Source organism: Tamandua tetradactyla, chromosome 2, assembly GCF_023851605.1.
Source record: "Tamandua tetradactyla isolate mTamTet1 chromosome 2, mTamTet1.pri, whole genome shotgun sequence".
In the NCBI taxonomy this organism is placed as follows: domain Eukaryota; kingdom Metazoa; phylum Chordata; class Mammalia; order Pilosa; family Myrmecophagidae; genus Tamandua; species Tamandua tetradactyla.
In genome coordinates this window covers 112,880,240-112,900,731 of record NC_135328.1, presented here as the reverse complement: position 1 = coordinate 112,900,731, position 20,492 = coordinate 112,880,240, and the positions used below count along the sequence as shown (strand labels likewise).

The 20,492-nt window shown below is 42.9% G+C and overlaps 2 protein-coding genes and 1 long non-coding RNA gene across 17 annotated transcripts in view; 2 read left to right on the top strand and 1 right to left on the bottom strand.

Annotated features, from left to right (window-relative positions):
* The window catches only part of LOC143673691 (uncharacterized), a 29,873-nt gene extending 12,794 nt beyond the window's left edge, over positions 1-17,079 (bottom strand). Inside the window, exons 1-3 of one of the 3 annotated variants that reach the window (XR_013170523.1) lie at positions 16,457-17,079; positions 15,176-15,274; positions 3,933-4,270 (exon numbers count right to left, since the gene is read on the bottom strand). This is a non-coding gene — a long non-coding RNA (uncharacterized LOC143673691). The remainder of the gene's footprint in view (positions 1-3,932; positions 4,271-15,175; positions 15,275-16,456) is intronic. The other 2 variants (XR_013170524.1, XR_013170522.1) reach the window with 2 other exon arrangements.
* LOC143673688 (spermatogenesis-associated protein 31D3-like) overlaps positions 1-20,492 on the top strand; it is a 62,953-nt gene that overhangs the window by 11,411 nt on the left and 31,050 nt on the right. Inside the window, exons 5-10 of one of the 13 annotated variants that reach the window (XM_077148514.1) lie at positions 580-760; positions 6,185-6,230; positions 6,889-6,990; positions 7,127-7,217; positions 7,956-8,151; positions 11,294-11,405. The gene's annotated coding sequence lies outside the window, so the exon portion shown is untranslated. Of the gene's footprint in view, positions 1-579; positions 761-6,184; positions 6,231-6,785; positions 6,847-6,888; positions 6,991-7,126; positions 8,153-11,293; positions 11,406-20,492 lie in introns of those variants that run through there. The other 12 variants (XM_077148511.1, XM_077148508.1, XM_077148510.1 and 9 more) reach the window with 12 other exon arrangements.
* On the top strand, positions 8,305-11,360 carry LOC143673690 (spermatogenesis-associated protein 31D1-like). Its single transcript, XM_077148521.1, has one exon. It carries the CDS (start codon positions 8,388-8,390, stop codon positions 11,358-11,360), a length of 2,973 nt encoding a protein of 990 aa, XP_077004636.1. The 5' UTR covers positions 8,305-8,387.

Sequence of the window (20,492 nt, the reverse complement as noted above, 5' to 3'; positions counted from 1 at the left end):
AGTTTTATGAACAGAGAGACCTCATGCCATCAAGGGAGGGTAGATGAGAGGGAGTGGGCTTGAAGGATAACTCCTTTGGTGTGGAGACAATGGAAAAGCTGTGGGTGCAGGAGAAGACAGGCAAAGAAAGGAACTATCATTACCGGTAAACTCATCATGTTGGAGAAAATATGGGGCATCCTGAAGCAGAATTAGAGGGGGAATGTAGGACAGCAAAATAATGACAGGATTAATTTCAGCAGCATATAATCTGTATAATGTAGTTGTAAGGGTTATAACTCCATTAAATGAATGGATATTATGAGAACCTAAAAACATCAAACACCATCAACAAAGTTAAACTGTCATTAAAAAAAACAAAACAGAGAGGCGCTATGATGGTTTGGAACTGTATGTACCCTAGAAAAACATGTACTTAAATTTAATCCATTCCTATGGGTGTGAACCCATTGTAAGTAAGACTTTTTGTTGAAGCTGCTTCACTTGGTGTGGACTCACCTCATTCGGGATGGGTCTTAATCCCATTTGTAAGAGAATGGGTCTAAATCCTATTACTTCAGAATAGAATTTCTCACACAGAGAGAAAGTCAGAGGGAGTAAGAAGCTGAACCAAAAGACAGAACAGAAGGAAGAACCAGGAGAGGCTGCCTTGTGCCTTGCCGTGTGGTAGAGGAGCCAAGGATTGCCCGCAGCTGGTTTTCAGGAATAAAGCATCACATTGCTGGTGCTTTGACTTGGACAGTTTCTCGACCTCAAAACTGTAAGCTAATAAATTCCCACTGTTCAAGATGAAAATGTCATGGTATTTGCTTGGAGCAGCCTAGGAAACTAATACAGGAGCCAATAGGAATTTTGGTGAAAAGCTAGAAAGTAGATAGGAAAAATCATAAAATCTTTCATAGGTTTGAAAGCCACTGGTGGGATTTAAAACAAAAGGTACTGCTCAATATAATTTCAATTTCTGCTCCAAATCAGGATGTGTTTGGCTTTGCAGGTTATGGTCTAGCACAATTGCTCTGCATCATCAGGAAAGAATTTCTGCTTGGCAGCAGAAAGGGAAAGAAGCAGGATGGGACACCGCATGGGTGGAGAGGACTAGATTTGAGAGCCCTTAGGGACGGAGCAGCCTAAAAGGGAATTTAGGAAGGGAAGAATTATCGAAAGATTTTTAAGTTCTTTGCTCAGGGGTTTGCCATGCCCTTATCTCCCTCTGTCACACTTTCTGTTTTTTGGTACAGGCTACTCTGCTTTCTGTTGTTTTTTTTGGTGAATGTGGACTCTCTTGGGGGAAGCAGGGAGGGTTGCTGCTGAGTTATATTTCTGGTTTGATAGAAGTAAATAACACATTATGTATGAAGGGAGGTGAAACTGAAGACAGCAGATCTTGAGAGTGCAAATTCCTGAGAATTAACAAAAACTCCAGGGAGAACATAAGACTTTCCAAGATTATGTAGGGTCTCAAGTCACCAAGCAATAAAGGGGTTCCCAGGTAATATCTAGGTTATAGGTGGGATAAATAGAAAATGTCACTAAGGTATGTTATGATGAAAGGGTGGAGTTGGAGGGTAGGGTGGAATTGGAGGGTAGGGTGGAGGGATGTAAGGGGTCCAGGAGGGCTAGACAGATCTGCTGGGCTGGATGGTGGGGGGAAGGGCTATGGGTTCATCTTCTTTGTGTTACCCCTCCCCCACTCTCAAGAACCCTTGATGTCTGTGCCACAGCTCTGTGATGTGCGTGTGGAACTTGGGTCTAGAATGTACAAACTTAGTGCCTAGCAGCGTGAGGCTCCAATGCCCTTCCCATGATGAGGACTACTACCTTTGTCTGATGACCCTTAATGCACCATGCCTGAGCACCAGCTCAACTTACGGGGTGGTGATCCTATCTTTGTCTTCCTGTGTGGGGTGGGGCTCTTCCTTCTATTGTGCTTCCTAAAGGGGAATCCACATTTTTCAATATTTTGGAAACAAAGAGTCATCAATCAGGTAAGGAAACCTTATGCCCAGAGCCCTTCAGAGATTTTAAAGCTTCCTTCTTTTTAATATAGGCATTTAATGCTATAAATTTCCCTCTGAGCACTGCTTTTCTTGCATCCTACAAATTTTGCTAAGTTGCATTTTCATTTTCATTCCGTTCAAAATATTTAAAAATTTCTCTTGAGATTTCTTCTTTAACCTATATATTATTTAGAAGTGTTGTTCAATATCCAAATGTTTTGGGATTTTTTCCAGCTATCTTTCTGTTATTGATTTCTTGTTTAATTCCATTTCACCTGAGAATACACTTTGCATGATTTCTATTCTTTTATACTTGTTAAGGTAATATTTTATGGCCCACAATGTGGTCTATCTTGATGAATGTTCCATGTAAGCTTGAGAAGAATGTGTATTCTCCTGGTGTATGAAGTATTTTAAAAATTCCAAATTGATCCAATTGATTGATGGTGCTTTTCAAGTCAACTATATCCTTACCGATTTTCTACCCTGCAAGTTCTATCAATTGCTGGAAGGGGTAGTTGAAACCTTCAACTATAATAGTGGATTTATATATTTCTTCTTGAAGTCCTATCAGGTTTTTCTTCCACATTCTTTGATGCTCTGTTGTTAGATGCATACATGTTGAGGACTTTTATGTCTTCGTAGAGAGTTGAACCCTTTATCATTATGTAATGCCCCTTTTTATCCCTGATGATTTTTCTTGAAGTCTGCTTTGTCTGCAACTAATATTGCTATTCCACCTTTCTTTTGATTAGTGCTGGCATGGTATATCTTCCTCTATCCTTTTACTTTTTTTTGTTTGTTTTTTGGCGTGAGCAGGCTCCAGGAATTGAACTCAGGTTGAAAATTCTGCCACTGAGGCACCGCTGCACTGCCTTCTAACCTTTTAACTATCTGTGTCTTTAAAGTGGATTTTTGTAGACAGCATATAGTTGCTTCTTGCTTATTTTATCCTCTCCGATAATATCTGTATTTTAATTGATGTATTTAGATCACTGTGGTAGTTAGGTTCAGGTGTCAACTTGGCCAGGTGATGGATCCTAGTTCTGTTGCTGTGGTCTTGAATCATTAGTACGTGAAATTCATCTATGGCTGGTTACATCAGAAGTTGGCTAAGGGAAATGAGTGAGGGGTAACATAATTCGCTGGAGGCTTAAAAGAGAGAGGTCATAAGAGAGCTCAACACAGCACAGCCCAAGCAGCTCAGCATACCTCATCTCAGCACTCACAGCTCAGCCCAGACGTTAGGAAATGCAGAAAGGAATCACCTCTGGGAAAGCTGTTAGAACCCAGAAGCCGGGAGAGAAGGCCAGCAAAAGTTGCCCTGTGCCTTCCCGTGTAGCAGACAACCTCAGATGAAAGTTAGCTGCCTTTTCTCTGAAGAATTATAAGTTTTTAACTAAATAAATCCCCTTTTATTAACAGCCAATCCATTTCTGGTGTGTTGCGTTCTGGCAGGTTTGGCAGACTAAAAAAACCATTCACACTAGCAGTGATTTTTTTTTTTTAATTTAGTGGTGTTAATATCTACCATGTTTGAAACTGTTTACTATTCATTGCATGTAATATTAGCTTATTTTTTCCACTCTTTTTCTGCTTTTACTGGTTTTAAATGAGCATGTCATATGATTTTCTCTCCTCTCTTAGCATGTCAGTTATATTTTAAAAAATATTTCAGTGGTTACTCTAGAATTCGCAATATACCTTTACAACTAATCTAAGTTCACTTTCAAATAACATTACACGCCTTCACAGTTAGTGAACTGCCTTATCAGAGTACTCCCAGTTCCTTCCTCCTGTACCTTATACACATAGCAATCATCCATTTCACTTCTCCCTAAGCTATAGTCATTCAATATATTGTTGCTGTTATTATTTTGAACAAGCTATTATCTTTTAAATCAGTTAAGAATAAGGAATAAGATTTTATCTTACCTTCACTTATTCCTTTTCCCACGTTCTTCCTTTCTTTACATAGATCTGAGTTATTCTTTCTCCATGAAGAATTTCTTTTAACATTTCTTGCAGGGTAGGTTTGTTAGTGATGAATTCCATCAGTTTTTGTTTGTGTGAGAAAAATCTTTATTTCACTGGAGATAGAATCTGAAGTTGGCTGTTTTCTTTTCTTTCAACACTTTAAATATTTCACTCCAGTCTCTTCCTGCTTGCATGGTTTATATCAAGAAGTCTATAATTCTTATCCCTGCTCCTCTATAATTTAAGGTGTTTTAACATCTGGCTTCTTTCAAGATTTTCTCATTGTCTTTGGTTTCCTGCAGTTTGAATAGATATGAAAGGCTTTAAACAACACTGCATCCCATCCTTCCTCCCTTTCTCCCTTCCTGTTACACCGAAAGAGGTTTCCCTCAGTGGTGTCCCAGCCTCAAAGGAATTCTAGTTATTTAAATTTCTGATACAATCATTCTGAGCATATCTGAGTGTGGTTCTGATGCTTGCTTTGTCTATTTAGGCTGTGAGTTTTCTTGCCTTTTAGCATACTTTGTAATTTTTTGTTGAAGGCTGGAAATGATGTAGTATTTCAAAAGAACTGAGGAGTTCCTTTAGTGTGAGGATAGAATCTGGGCTGCGTTTAATGTTTGCTACAGATATAGGTGTCAGAAGCTTCAGTTTCCTCCAGCACCCTTGTTCTTGTCTCCTTTTGTGTCTTTAGGATTCCCTAAGAACTCCTTCTTAAATGGAGCCTGTGCCTTGCACATCTTTCAGCCTTAATCCATTGTTATTACACTCGAGCCTGGTTGAGGTGTGGGGGTAAGGTGTGTGGGGAGGGGAAACATTCTAAAATCCTATGGTTAAATCTCAGTCATTATGTGGGCCTTTCTCCCTGGGCTGTGACATTCTTAAGGGTTTCTTAGCTTCTCCTCTAGCTCCCCGTTAATTTAGGAACACAGTCTAGAGGAGGCTGGAGTTGGATAATTTCCCTTCCCAGATGGGATAAGTGTCTAATAAGTCTTTTCTCTTGACAAGAAGGCCTTTCTAATAGAAACCATTCAGGGCATATTTCAAAATAGTCACTCCCCCCACCCCCACCATCAGAAGCATTAGGATTTTTTCATGGTTCTTCACTGTGAGAACCTGGTAGGGTTCCTGGAGGTAATATCTATGAAAGTGTAGGGGACCGCTAATACTGCAACCTCAGAAATTTCTTTCTTTCACGCTAGTCCACATAAACCTCTAGCAATTCACCAAGGTGACCACTTAAGTATCCTAACAGTTTATGGCCCTAGAGGCTTCTGTTTCAGGAAAGCAGATCTTGGTTGTGATTCTCTGAGTTTACTGGTCTCTGCAGATTTGGGGGAGGTGATTTTCCTGTCACCTCAATTCTCTGATGGGTCCAATGGAAAGTAATTGACTTTCAGTTTGTTCAGCTCTTTCTGTTCTTAAAGGATGTGAGTGATGACTTCTAAACTCCTTACATGTTGAGGCTGAAACCAGAAGTTAACCCTCAGAGATTGAGTCTCTATTTTCATTTTCCTCATCCCATACTTTTAAATGAGTTTGGTGGCTCAGAGAGACATCTGATATGGGAAGTCTCAGGGTAGAATATAATATCATCTTTTATATATTGGAAGAGGCCAGGCAGGTGTAGAGGTTCCATGGAACTAAGATTTCCATCTGAAAGTCAGATTGTCTATCCGGGTATGGCTTTAGGTTCCAGGATAAGATCCAAGCACAGTGATTCTGTGGTCCTGGACTGCACTGTTGAGAACTCTGTGTCCCTGCAGTCTCCCAATATCTGATGATCAGCCACATTCCCCTGTCAGGAGTCCTTCCTTCTTTGGAGGTGAGCTGCTCAGGAGAGCAGGGATGAGCCGCTGAGAGCCTGTGAGTGGAGGCTGGAGTCCAAGCTCTGTCCTCAGCACAGGGTTCTTAGAGGGAGCATATAGGTGACTGTTGGTCTCAGCTTCTAGGCCCTCCTTGACCAAAGGACTGCTGGCTGAGGTCATCAGGTGTGGACCTCATAGGTATGATCTTTCTTTGAGCTTTTCAAAGAAGGAAATATTGAAAATATTTTATCACTTTTAGAAATAAAAGAAACACAGAATTCCACTAATTAAAATTGAGACTCATATTATTTGTGGATAGTGAATGTTTGCACTTCCCAGAGACAGGAGTGGGAGAACTGAGTCCCAGCCCTTACTTTTTTTTTTTTCCTTTGTCTTTCTTAGCATCAGGGCAGAGCCAAGAGGAGGAGGAAAGGTGGAACACTGAAAGGTAAGGGTCTGCCTATTCCTCCTATTTCCAAGGGGGACCCTTTCTCTGTCTCCAAGAGGCTCAGGTCTACATTCTCTGAGGATCTCAGTTGCTAGATACAGTCTCACTCAGAAGGCAGAGCTCTCAGAGGAGAGGCTCATGGGAAGGCAGTCAGAGCCTGGGACACTTCTCAGATTCCCTGCTCTGCCCGTCCACGGCATGAAGCAATGATGGACCTGGGCAATGGGGGTAGCTAACAGATAGCCACGTAAGATGTAGAGGAATGACTATTGGTTGGCTCAGAGTTAGAACTTCTGTTTTCTGTCTTTAGACAAGCACTTTAACTTCCTGAATGCTCAGATTCCTTTTTGAGATAACCACTGCTCTCTGTCCCTCACAGCACCATATAATGTGAATCTTCTTACTTCTTATTGACAATTTGACTTTGTATCTTAATTCTCAAAGCTCTCGAAAGTCCAAATCACCAAGTGCCCCCACTGAGGGAATATTCTAATTTGAGATCCCTGTGTCTCTATCATCAACATTCTTCTGTAACCCATTGTTCTGGCTTTTCAGGTCGGAGAACATACCAGAGAGATGTAGACGAGGCAAGAAATCTGCTTTCTCCTTTGCAAAGGTGATTAAACACTCCTCTTATCTTCTGTACCCCTCTTTCCAGCAAAGTCTATGGAATTCCAAGACCTCAGTGAAGCCTGGGGTTGGCATGGGAGGAAAATCCACAGAGAACCAAATGTGAATGCTTTGGAAAGAGGGATAAAAGGTATACTATGAGACCAGGGAACTGGGGGAATGTGAAAGGATAGTGTTCTTTGGGTGCATCTACAGTACCAGATCTGCCAGGCTCACATATGTTTGTTCTGGTCCTGGCTGCAGCTTTGTTCCTCCTATCTCTGCAGCCACCTGGGCCAGCGCCTTGATAAGGGCAGGTTTCGTCGACTGTTATGTCCAGATGCCTTCTGTGAAGTGTGTAATAGAGCAACTGCTGAGGTCAATCGGCTGCTGTTTGGGGAGCCCCAGGAGGAAGCTGCTCCCTCTGTATCTCCTTTGTCTTCTACAGCTCCTGTGACTGAGTCATCACTCTCTCTGCCCTCGGCCCTCTCAGCAGACCCTTCAGCAGACCTAACACCAACCTCCCGGCATAAGCCCTGTCCATCTCGCTCCTCCATTCTCTCACCGGACCCGATGACCCCCTTAGTTGACTTTCTTTCACCTTTACCACCTGGTGACACCCTGCCACCAGAGTCTTTTTACCCCTTGGATTCCAAATTCTCAGTGGACTATTTTCTCCAACAGCTTGCCTTTCCCCCTCTCCCACCATATCACACTCAGGGAATAGATCCTCCTCTCCAATCAGAGACTGCTTTGTCTCTGAACGGCATCTTTGCATTTGATCCCACCCTTTCTCAGGATATCAACTTTGCAACAAATTTGTCCCACAGAATGAATACCACTGATTCATTTGCTTGTTATCACACACTGCCAACCTTGTCTACTTCAGCACCACCAGACCGTGCTGTAAGTGTGCCTCAATCTCAGTCGTTCTCAATCTTACTGAAGCCTGTACCAAAGAACTCATCTCCAGATAGCCCTGCTGGGTTGGCTGCTTATGTCCCAACAATCTCAGGCATTGACCCTTCAAGCCTGTCTATTTCAGAATTCCCCTGTTGGCAGACTGGGGCGAAGAACTTATTTCTCCCCACATTAACACCCTCTGATTTTCAACAGAAGCATGTTTCCCTTCATCTGTCAGACACTTGCCTCTTGGGAGACTCTGCAACCAAGCATGTAGAGGCCAGTGACACTTCTTTGCTTGGCCTTAAGATTTTGGAGAAGAAAGAAAAGGAGCAGGGAACATTTCCAAATCAACTGTGGCCAGAATACCAACTGACATCTTCAAGGAATTCACTGCAACCATGTGCTGGTGAGCAGGATGCCACAGCCCCCCAAATTGGCTGCAAACCAGAGCAGCTCCCCATTCTTAAACATCTATTATATGTCAAAATTTTGGGGGAAAACTTCCAACAGAATTATAGCCAGCTTTTCTGGGGTCTCCCCTCTCTGCACAGTGAGTCCCTCGTGGCTACTATTCTGGTCTCTGGCAGATATTCCCCACTAGAGTGTCCTTTTGTGTTATTCAATGGAATCTGTAAGGCCCCCATGGTCCAAATGCAGGATAAAGTATCCCCACCACTTCCCAAGACCCAGCCCCTACCCATTCCCAATGTATATTCCTTACCCTTACCTCCAACCCAGACCCAGCTACAGCCCCTACATTTCACTCAGGCTCAGCCCCAGGTCCACCTCCCATCCCCAATCCCAATCCTACCATCATTTTCTCCAGCCCAGACTGGGTCCTATGGAGTGTCTTTCCACAGAGCCCTGAATGATGCACAGTCTCTCATTCCAAGTGCAATTCCTCACCTGGAATGGCACTTGTTGCAGAAACAACAAGAACGTTTGTGGGGTTTAGCCCCTGTGCTCCAAGAATCTCAAGAAAACTTTTGCCCTTTAGCTCCCAACCTTCCACTGTCCCATAGGTCCTCTCAAGTTTGTGTTCCAACGTCGATCCTTCCTCAACCTTTTCCTAAAAGCAGGAAAACCCAGGAAGAGTTTGAATTCCATGGTCCAAAGAGGTTAATTTCACATACGTGCCCCCTGGCTTCTAGGAGTCAAGAGTCTCTAGAAATGATGCAGCTTCAGTGCAAATTAGCAGAAAAATCTCAGCAGAACTGCAGCTATGAGCTCTCACAATTCTCTGAGTTTATGGGCCAGAGCAGTAGCAATCCAGTGAAGACTAAATTGAACCAACCAGGAAGCTTTCACGAGGAGGTCTCATCAAAGTATCATCTAAGAAAGGACACAGGGAAGAATCTCAGGCTTATGTCGAGAGAGAGGCCCAAAGACAACTCATCAAGACTCTCAGAACACTACACAGTGAAGGGTCTGGGGGCAGCCTTTGAGAAGGAAACAATAAGTGACTGGTTATGTCACTCAAGGAAAGACTCAGGGAATGAATTATTAAATGTCTCAAGGGAATACATAGATGAGGAAAAAAGGAAAAGTATCTTAAAATTTCATTTGTGGAAGAAGTATTGGCAGATCACTGAGGGAAAGATCCCTTTGGGTGTGTGTCGTTCGTGGCTTGCTGACACCAATACAGTACCTCCTCCTGGGTGTTCTCCTATCAATATGGAAGACAGAAATCTGGATCCACTGCTGTGTGGGGTCTACCACCAGACTACCACTCTGCAGCTTTCTTTTCTTGATCTTAACACCCAAGAGATGCTAGAAGCCCATCTTTTAAGGTTTCGAGTGAGTCAGAAGTGGGGACTGCCCCTCAAGGTCCTAGGATCCATAAAATTCTATGCATTGAGAAAAGCCCAACCATGGTCACCTTCTCAAATCAATTTTCCCTCCCCAGCCACTCTTATTTCTGGGGTGGACTCCAAAGCCAAGATTCCTAAGACCTTTAGAAGAAGCACTCAAGTTTTTCAGGGAGATGAGGTGCTAACAACAATTTCAGTCCCCATCCTGCATTGTCCTCTCCCAGTCATCTCACCTGTGGGCAAGGAAGGACAGGGTGCCAAGAGACGATCACCCTCTGATGTCGATCATGGGCTTGCACAGGACTTCCAGACAACTGAGGCTGGCAGGCAGATGCTCCTGCCCCTCACATATAGCACTGTAGACGACGTGAGTCAGAGTGGGAATGTCATAGCTGATAGAGACAGCCCAGAGCTGCCTGCAAGTCAAGACAGGGCTGGGCACGGGCCAAAGGACCAGCAAGTAAGTTCTAGTAACAGAGTAGAAATGCTTCAGGACAGAGAGATGGTGGATATAAAGTTAGGACATTTTCTCCAGGGCAGTGTGTCTAGGGAGATATTCAAGGCTAGGGAACTCTGTTCTCCAGAATCAAAATCTAGAGACAGCTTGACAACCAGTAAGCTCGGAAACTCCCAAGTGAAGAACGTAGGTATGAATAAATCAGAAACTACCCTGATCACTGAATGCCCCCCATTGCCAAGAATATCGGTTTCCCAACATCCTGGACTATCAAACTTGCAAAAGCAGCTGATTAATGAGTTAAAGTTTAAATTTGAAAGTGAGGAGCCTAGCCAGGCTCAAGATCGTCCCACTGGCCTGTCTTTTATGTCAGAAAACTTGTCTTTAAAGTCCTTAGCTTCCCAGGCACGGCATGCCTACTTGGAGGACAGAGCGATCATCATGGAGCAGAAGCAGGAGTCTTTGTCCCCTGTGCGTGTCTCAGGGATGCGCCAGGATAAGAATTTCCCACCAGCTGCCAAGAGAATGAATCCTCAAGGACCCAAAGCAGGTGAATGTGGAAGAGAAGATTCACAATTAGGGACATCCAAAGTCAGAAGGGAGAGCCACCCTGCCCAGGATGGTATTCGAGAAGAGACCCTTGGGAACATGATTTCCCTGTCCTTATCACAGAAGGAACAGTCTCTTTCTGAAAGTTACTTCAGAAAAAAGACGAGGCAATTTCTTCAGTGGTTCCATTCCAAGAGCAAAAGCATAAGGCTGGGAAGTTCCCTGCAAAAAGCCAAGCCCATACTGGCCTCTCTAAAGCACCAAAGCCCAGTTAAAAATATGAATTGTGGGACTCATGAAGCTCAGGAACTCATGACAGCCATTGGGAATATGCTAGAGGAGAAGCTCAGATGCAGCCTTAGACTTGAGGCCTCAACATTAAGTCAGCACAAGGCTGAGCAGGAACAGGCAGAGTCTGAAGAGGCGCCTTCCTCCAGTTACAGCAGCCCCTTCTGCGAAGTGTCAAGTACTGACTCCAGCAGCCAAGGATCTGTGTCTGCTGTCCCCAGCCATCCTACACATGTTACACGGATCAGAGGCAAGGAAAAAAATGCTCAGAAAGTTCTGGGATTTGAGGGCCAGCTACTGCGTCAGAGTTATCCCCCATCCATGCCCCTTAGGGAGCTTAAGTCTCCTTCAAGCCCCACCTGCATGCCCCAAAAAAGCCAGGTGCCCCAGGCTGCCTTCACCGCTACTGATGGTAGCCTCAGTGATTTATCTTTCCTATCCAGGAAGAAAATGCTTCTCCAGCACTTCCAGGGAGGAAAATTTCCCCAAGAATCATTTACTCCTTGTTGAGAAATCCTCTCCATTTTTCTTGGCGGCACATCCTTTGATAAGTACAGTGTTTCTTTAGCTCAACCAAGAATACTGATCTTCTTTAATAAACATTCCTTCTAATATGAGAATGATGTCTTTGGTGTGTACTGTTGTTGAGGCATGGGTTTTGGGAATCTTGGGGCTTGCCCATAGGGAAAGGAAGGCATTAATTCAGCTCTTACTGATTGCCTCCTTTGGCTTCAAAAAGTTGACCAGTCCCCTGGAGGCAGCCTGACAGTGGCTCTCCCAATTTTATCCCAGGTTCCTTTATTTGACCTTGCTCATAAGGCCTGTGTTTAGAACACTTTCTTTCTTCATCGTATCATTACAATACAGTTTATTCTAAAAATACCGAGGCCTTTTGAACACGAGAAAAATCCTTTAATCCAGAACTTGGCTTGGTCCATCTTTTCTGCTGCTCCCTCACTATCCTGAAGTATATACAGCTGTCTTGGGTGGAGGTGGGGGGATGAGGGACACTGGCAAAAGAGAGCCAGAAATTCCCTTCCTCCTTTAGGAAGTTTTGGAACTGGAAGCAAAAGTCTGGGGGTGGGGGTAGGGGGGAGCGGCTAGGCTCTGAAGTCAGAGATAAGGAGAAATCTTATTCTGTGATCTTTTGGTGAGAAATAAATGTCACCTGCTCCAACAGCCCCTTTTCTCCCTTATTAGGTTTTAGGAAATGGCTTATGTTCTGCACCTCTTGCCTTACCCTAATGAAAATGGATAGCAGCTCACCCTTTCCCGCTGTTCTCCTCTGTCACATACTCTAGAGCAGTAGGAAGAATGAGACTTGCAGCTCTGAAAAGGGTCAGAGATAGGAACATTTTCCTGAAAACAGAGGTTCCAGGAGATCTCACAGGTGGGTAGTGATTGGGTGGAGTGTATGTGGATAGGTATCGCTGTGGTGGACACTGGGTTGGCTGGGGCAGTCCAGGAGCTCGGGAGGTGCTACAGAGGAATCTGTCAAGTGTTGAATGTTGCTCTTTCTGGAAAGCAAATTTTGTGCCCCCTGCCTATGAGGGAATCTTGAGGAAAAGGAAGAGATGCTCCCCAGAGGGAAAAAAAAGTTAACTTTCTCCCTTTGTCTTCCAGGAAGTTCTGGGCTTCCAGTCCTAGGAGTTATTAAAGGCTTTCACGTTTCCTGGCCAAAACAAAAGTTGGGAGCCACGTATTATACATTCCTAACCACACTCTCCTGTAGGAGGGGCATTAAACTAGGCGTTCCTAGGAAGGAGATAAGGGTTGATGCAGATGCTTGGTTGAAAGAGGGGGAGTTGCCTGATGGTAACATAGCCTTCTATGACTTGAGAAAAAAGATGTAAAGAGGGTTCCCTGCAGTGGAAGAGTCCCATGTGGAGTCCTCTACGAGGCAGGAGGCAGGAGGGAGCAGGATTTCTAAAGAGATGAAATGTTGACTGCGATCACTAATCATCGAACCCATTATGTTGAGAACTGCAGTAAAGCAATGCAGTGCTCACACTTGATAGAGACTGTGCAGCCAACTGACCTTTTCTTTTTTTTTTTGCCACTGTCCTTTTAATGGGCCAAATGAGCTTGGACAATGAACATTCCAAAGGCAACCATGACAGGCTCACATTCAAGGATTTTTCCTACATAGTTGTTTGACAGTGTCAACACCAAACAAATTATTTAGTTGTTCCCCACTAATGACTAATATTGGGTGTCTCCCTACCCCTTTACATGGAGACTTTGAGCCAGATTTAATATAATTTGCTTTTATGTTTTTTAGTGCTTTTTAAATTAATTTTTAAATGTTTTAAAAAATATAACAACGAACGCACATTTTCTGAACTTATGATCATTCCATTCTACATATATAATCATTAATTCACAATATCATCACATAGTTGCATATTCATCATCATGATCGTTTCTTAGAACATTTGCATCTATTCAGAGAAAGAAATAAAAAGACAACAGAAAAACATTCATACATACTATACCCCTTACCCCTTCCTTTCATTGATCACTAGCATTTCAATCTAAATTTATTTTAATTTTTGTTCCCCCTATTATTTATTTTTATTCCATATGTTTTACCCATCTGTTGATAAGGTAGATAAAAGGAGCATCAGACACAAGGTTTTCACAATCACACAGTCACATCGTGAAAGCTATATCATTATACAATCATCTTCAAGAAACATGGCAACTGGAACACCGCTCTACATTTTAGGTAGTTCCCTCCAGCCTCTCCGTTACATCTTGACTAACAAGGTGAAATCTATTTAATGTGTAAGAATAAACTCCAGGATAACCTCTCGACTCTGTTTGGAATCTCTCAGCCATTGACACTTTATTTTGCCTCATTTCCCTCTTCCCCCTTTTGGTTGAAAATGTTTTCTCAATCCCTTGATGCTGAGTCTCAGCTCATTCTAAGATTTCTGTCCCACGTTGCCAGGAAGATCCACACCCTTGGGAGTCACGTCCCATGTAGACAGGGGAGGGCAGTGACTTTGCTTGTTGTGTTGGCTAGAGAGAGAGGTCACATCTGAGCAACAAAAGAGGTTCTCTTGGGGGTGACTCTTAGGTCTAATTTTAAGTAGGCGTGACCTATCCTTTGTGGGGTTAAGTTTCATATGAACAAACCCCAAGACTGGGGGCTCAGCCTATAGATTTGGTTGTCTGTACTGCTTGTGAAAATATCAAGAATTCAACTCGGGAAAGTTGAATTTTCCCCCTTTCTAAACATTCCCCGAAGGGGACTTTGCAAATACTTTTTTATTCACTGATCAAATCACTCTGGGATTTATAGGGGCATCACTCTGGACAAACCAACAAAATCTCATGTCCTACTCAAGGTTCCATGTACTTATGGTATTCAACTAAGCTGTCTACATAAGTTATATTAGGAAATGCACTAGTCAAAATAGAAATTTTGTACCAAATAAACATTTTTGTTTTAGTCTCACACATAAGTTAAAATTTTAAGATATTAATTACCATCTATTTCCAACACCCTGCAGTAATGACATTCCTTTGTTCTTCCTCCCGCAAAAACATCTTTTAAATTTGTACATTTAGTCACTATCATCATACACTCTAGGCATTCCCAGATTATACCAGCTCAGGCTTTAGCATCTATCTTTCTTTCTGATTTCATTTGTGCCCCCAGCCCTCCTCCCTCTACCATTCTCACATTCAGCTTCATTCAGTGTTTTAACATAATTGTATCACAGTTAGGTAGTACTGCGCTATCCATTTCTGAGTTTTTACAATCAGTCCTGTTGCACACAGATTTAATATAATTTAGAAAAATTAAGTACTGCTTGCTGCACTTCAGTATTGTGGAACAAACTCATGCTTTTCCATATATTATCCCATTTAAACTGTCAAAGGAATAGTGGCATTGAACATTGCTAAATAGGCAAGATGATTTTATTCAAAGCTATGTGCAATACGAAAGGGAGAGAGAGAGACCAGAAGGCTTTTGTGATAAGAGTAGAAGGCTATCCCAATAGAGGAGAGAAAGAGAGCTCAACTCAGCTGAAGCAGAGGGCAGGAGGGTTTTTAAGGACTGGTGTGAGCTTGTGAAACGTACTGAAGGGGAGATAAACAATAGGGGTTGTCAATTACATGGAGTTATCTCCTGAGTTTACTGCTGAGGTCAGGTTGGCATATGGTCTATCTAGACTATCTGGATTCTGGAAGGGCCAAGGTGAGAGGGAGGTCAGGAGCCAAGAGTCAGAAAAAAGCCTATCTAAGGTTTAGTCAAGCTGAGGAGAAGTTAAAGCTGCCTTGGTCAGTTACACAAAGGAGGGGGAATTCTTAACCTTTGCTGTTCTGCTGGATCACAGGGTTCACGTGCAATTCAACGCTGCCGAATCTTTACAACACTTTGAAGTAGGTATCCCCTTTTACAGCAGGGCAACCTGAGGGACACAGAAGGTGACAAAGGTGATACATATTTCGTGAGCTGGCACAGAACAAGGAGCCAGGACGGAAAGTCCTCTTTATTATGAGGAATCATTTGGATATAGATGACAGCAAATACAGTTCAACTAATTTAAACAAACAAAGAGATTGTGTTGATTCCTGAAACATCTAGGAGTAAAGATGGCCTCAGGCAGCAGGAGTGATATTGGATTCCATTGCTGCCATCAAGATTCCATTTCTATCTATTTCTTGGCGCAACAGTCTGCACTGGCTTTACTTAAAGACTGTACCGCAAGCACATAGCCACATCTTTTAAGTTTCAAGTGCAGTTGAAAATGGGTTGCTTCTGCTGCTAGTCCCTTCCAAAGCGTCACTGTGCCTTATGGCCTTCAGTTGAATTGCATGCTGATCTCTGATCAATCATGTAGCCAGAAGCATGGATGACCTTTTTGGCCAAATCTGAGATAAAACCCATCCATAAAATAAGAGTGTTGGGAAAAAACTCCATTTGCACATAGGCAGAGATTAAAGAATGGGGATTGCTTCCCGGAAGGCAAGAGAGGGAATATTACCAGAAGGTAAGTGAATGTCAGGAACAAATCTGCCTTCTGAACAAATAGTCATATACTCCACTCTTTGACTTCATCCCTCTATCCTTCGAGCTATGCCCTCAGTATGTCAATTCTTCAATTTAATCAGGAATTACAAGCCATTGATATTCACTGTCCCAAATCTCTTGACTTCATTTCCTTCCTCTCCTAGATAGACTTCATGGTTAATCACTTCGCTACAAACCTAAGTAGTTCCACTCTGAACAACCTACCCCCTTCTCCTAACATCTTTTCTGCAGTCAAAATCCAACTTTCTACCTTTTCTAGAACTGCCTTTTAATTAGGGGTTGGTTCCTCTTGGATAAAATCACACAGTTAATTATACTGATATTACCATAAATCCATGTTCCACTGGTGATGGTCAGCTCCAATCCTGCCTGGAAATAAACCATCCATTCCTCTAGAGCTTACTATGTTATGTGCGTTCTTCCAAGAATTTGGGACACAGTGGTGGAGGAAACAACCGAAGCTCCCTTTCCTGGTGGAGCTTATGTGATTCTTTCCTTAGTAAACTCTCCCATCTACTCAAAGCTATTTCACATTCCTAAAACAATTATGCCCTCTCACCTGTCAAGCATATGTATTGGATCACCACTTCACAGAGACATTGGGAGCCATCAGAAGAGAACTTTCCGGCAAAAACTTCAGAGCAAAAACCAAAACAAAACGCAAAAAACAAAAACAAACACCTACTCTCCTTTCCTCTGTCCTTCCTACTATTTTACAAGAGGCTTCCCTGAGATGCCTTCCTTCCTGAGCTAGGAGCTGTCCTCGCTTTCGAATTCACAGCACTTTTCATACGTGTTGTTACATTTGTCTTATCTAACGTCCCTGAAGACAGAGGCCACGGCTATTTCCCCCCTTCTCCAGCCCATCCTCCGATTAGCTTCTGGGGGGTCCTTGGAGACTTCCGGAAGCACAAACGAGTGTTGGGCGGGACTTCCCCTACGTGCCCTAGGGGCGGGGCCTAAGGGCGTCCATGGCCAAAGGCCTTGCTTCAAGCTTGTGGACTCTGTCACCTTGCTTCCAAGAGTTGAGATTTGTTTCCAAGATGAAGTCTGGCGAAGGTTTCCGCATGCCTGAGTGATGTCTGTCCGTCCTGCCTGGAGTCTCCTTCCCTTCCTCCGCTGGTTCCATGCAGGTGAGCGGGGCCTCGCGCTGGGCCTTCACACCCCTACTAGCCCCTTGCGAGGCCGAGGCCTCAGAAGGTGCTCGAGGCTCGGCTTCGGCCGCCGGTACTGCTGGGAACGGGGCCCCTTCTCTCTGTGGGCGCTCCACGGAAGTCACTTTTGTGGGTGGCGATAATAACTAGAATCAAGTTGATGACTCTTAAGGTTTCAGCTTGCACCGGCTGCCTGCCTTGCAAAAGTAGCTTACCTGCGTCTCAGATCTCATCTAGTGTGTGACGAGAGACAGATATCTGCTAACAGGGTTGGCTCTGAGAACTGGAATGAACAAGAGCTTTGTTCAGTACTAAGGGCCTGTGTTAAGGAATGGGCCGGAGCAATGATGCTGCTACCACGTGGATGGTGCCAGCCCTGGGAGAATCCAGTACCCTGAAAATATCTGCACGGGTCAGGTCAGTGAGACTTCAAGTCGCCATACCACACACGGAATGAAAAAATCGCTATCTCTAACCGCAAGGCCAGTATGTAAAAGGATGCACAGTCCACTGGGAGTTGTTTCCAGAGGAGCCAACTACTCTCTTGAGTTAATCTCTCTGGGACCTGGGAGTGGGTCTGGAATAGTTCCTGGTAACTCAGGTAAAGCCCTATTATAGTGTTAGTGGGTAGAGATGAGGTCTCCTGAGGGTAGAGGCAGAACTATTTGTCACCCACTGCAAGATCCAGAACACAAAGGACACGAGGCTCTCTAGCAGACAGGTCTGCAGGTTTTTTATGGCCAGAAAACCTCAGGTAACTTCCCTCAGTTACTGAGATTTCCATACTTCATGTGTTTACTGAAGGCCTACTGCTTGTTCGGTTACCTGTTAAATAAACATCAATTTGTAATGTTTTTCTCTGTTACAGAGTATTATATAGCAAATTTTAAAGGCATGGAAAAGTAGAAGGAAGAGCCCTGTAGATTCCCACTCCCAAAACGATTGCTATTCACATTTTGATTTATTTCTCTGCAGATTTTGCTATGCTAATTTTTTTAATTTTATGGGCTTATTTTTTATGTTGTTTAAATAATGTGTAGTTTCTTAAAAAGAAAAGCACGTTCTGTTATAAACATTTTAAGTTTTCCAAACTTTCCTAAATAACATGTTTTATGATAACATTCTTTTAAGTGGTAGTTTATTAAACTCTACTTTTTGTTGACATTTGGGTAGGTTCTAGTTTTTTGATATTGTGATACTTTGCTTAACATGCTTGTTCATGATTGTACTTGCTCATAATCTGCTCTATTCCAAACAGCATAAAGTGTTTCCTAAATAACTGATTATTTCCTTACTCGGGATTCTTCTCTTGGCTTGCTGCCTTTATCTTTGTCCAGCTTCTTCAGAAGAATTATCCACTAGTGTGGTTACCTGTTTCAGTGCTGATTTCACCTCTGTGTTCGAGCCGAAAAAGCCAATAGGCAAACATCCTCAACCGAAAATCTTCCAAACTTGACCCGTTGTCTTCCTTAGTCACCAATCTGCTTTTCCTCTTATAGTCCAAATATCAGTAGCACCTGGACACCTTTACTTCCTCCGTAGCTAGTCAGCCATTATGTGAATAGAATGGAAAAATACACTGGGCAGAGAAATTCCTAGAGTTCTCACAGTCTGCTACACTTCCCATACAGATTGTGAGCTCTTTCAGGTGTTTAGCTACGTTTTTAAAATTAACTTTAAATTATGTTAGTAGTATATATTTACATTCTTTGAGTCAAAATTGAAACATTCCCCACAAAGCTAAGTATCTCATGTCATATTTATCATCTATCATGTACTTACTACTTACTATTTGTCAGTATGGAATCATGGTGTCTTACTTGATTCAACTGATAATAATCTGTTATTATCAGTATTTATTTTGGTGTCTGAATTGTCATAGATTTAGTCAGTCCCTTCTATCTGACATTATATTCTTTTGATATATCCTTATCACTTCTTACCTTCTGCCACTGAAAGATGTTTCAGGCTCATATTAGCCTTTCCCTGCACTAACCCTGGATTCAGTCATTTCTATAAGTAGCCCTGATTCCTTTCATGGAGAATGGTATTTGGAAGCTAATCACAGAGTGCTAGTTGTGCTTATTATTATTATTATTATTAGTGTGTTGTTGCTCTTAGGCCATCTCATTGGACAGAAGTAGGGTGTGTGTGTGTGTGTGTGCACATATTCACATATTTACACCTCAACTTATTTCTCTCCTTATATATGTTGAAAATCTTGAGTTCACACCAATACCTCCAGTTGCAGTCCAATACCACAGGGTTCATTCTAGTTTTCCCCCTTTCTACATTTGTGAAATCTTCCACGAACAGTGAGAAATCTTTTTACCATTTTCCTTAATAACTTTACTTATTCAATCAACCCTCTTGTATGTAAGAAATGTCTTACCACCACCACTGTCCCTTCCCATGTGTGAATATCCTCTTTTTCCCTTCAGCATACCTGGCAGCTGTGGTGTGTGGATGCCGTCCTCAGCTTGCTTGGTATCCAACACCCCACACCAGGCAACACTTCTAGGCCAAACCCCTTTGCCTGGGCTCTGATACTTCACTCTGGGATGGCACAATACCTCTTTTCTCAATGCCCATTGGTGTGGATGCCTATTTAGCGAAACCCATGTAATAGGCCTCACTGGCCACTGAACTATTTGGAAGGGGAAGGGAAGGAAAAGAGAAACGATGGTATATAGCATAATTCCACAACCAGAGTGTTCTAGTTTGCTAGCTGGTGGAATGCAATATACCAGAAATGGAATGGGTTTTAAAAAGGGGAATTTAATAAATTGCTAGTTTACGGTTCCAAGGCTGAGAAAATATCCCAGTGAAAGCAAGTCTATGGAAATGTCCAATCTAAGGCATCCAGGGAATGATTTACAAAGGCCGATGTAGTTCAGGCTTTCTCTTTCATGTGGAAAGGCAAGTGGCGAACACAGTCAGGGTTTCTCTCTCATCTGGAAAGGCACGTGGCAGACACAGCATCATCTGTAGCTTTCTTTCCTGGCTTCTGTTTCATGAAGCTCCCCGGGAGGCGTTTTCCTTCTTCATCTCCAAAGGTCGCTGCTTGTGGACTCTGCTTCTCGTGGCTATGTCATTCTCTGCTTTCTCCAAAATGTTTTCTCTTTTACAGGATTCCAGTAAACTAATCAAGGCCCACCCAAATGGGTGGAGACACGCCTCCCCCTAATCCAGTTTAACAACCACTTTTGATTAAATCACATCTCCAGGGGGATGATCTAATTACAGTTTCAAACATATGGTACTGAATAGGGATTAGAAGAAACAGCTGCCTTTACAAAATGGGATTAGGATTAAAACATGGTTTTTCTAGGGTACATACATCATTTCAAACCAGCACACAAGGTGTTTGACAATGTAAGAGTCAGTACACAGACCATTTCCATCATTGCAAGAACCCTTCATGCTGCCCTTTTATAGACA

Excerpts from the sequence above, each read along its gene's own strand:
- LOC143673690 (XM_077148521.1), top strand. The coding sequence starts at position 8,388 with ATGGTCCAAATGCAGGATAAAGTATCCCCACCACTTCCCAAGACCCAG.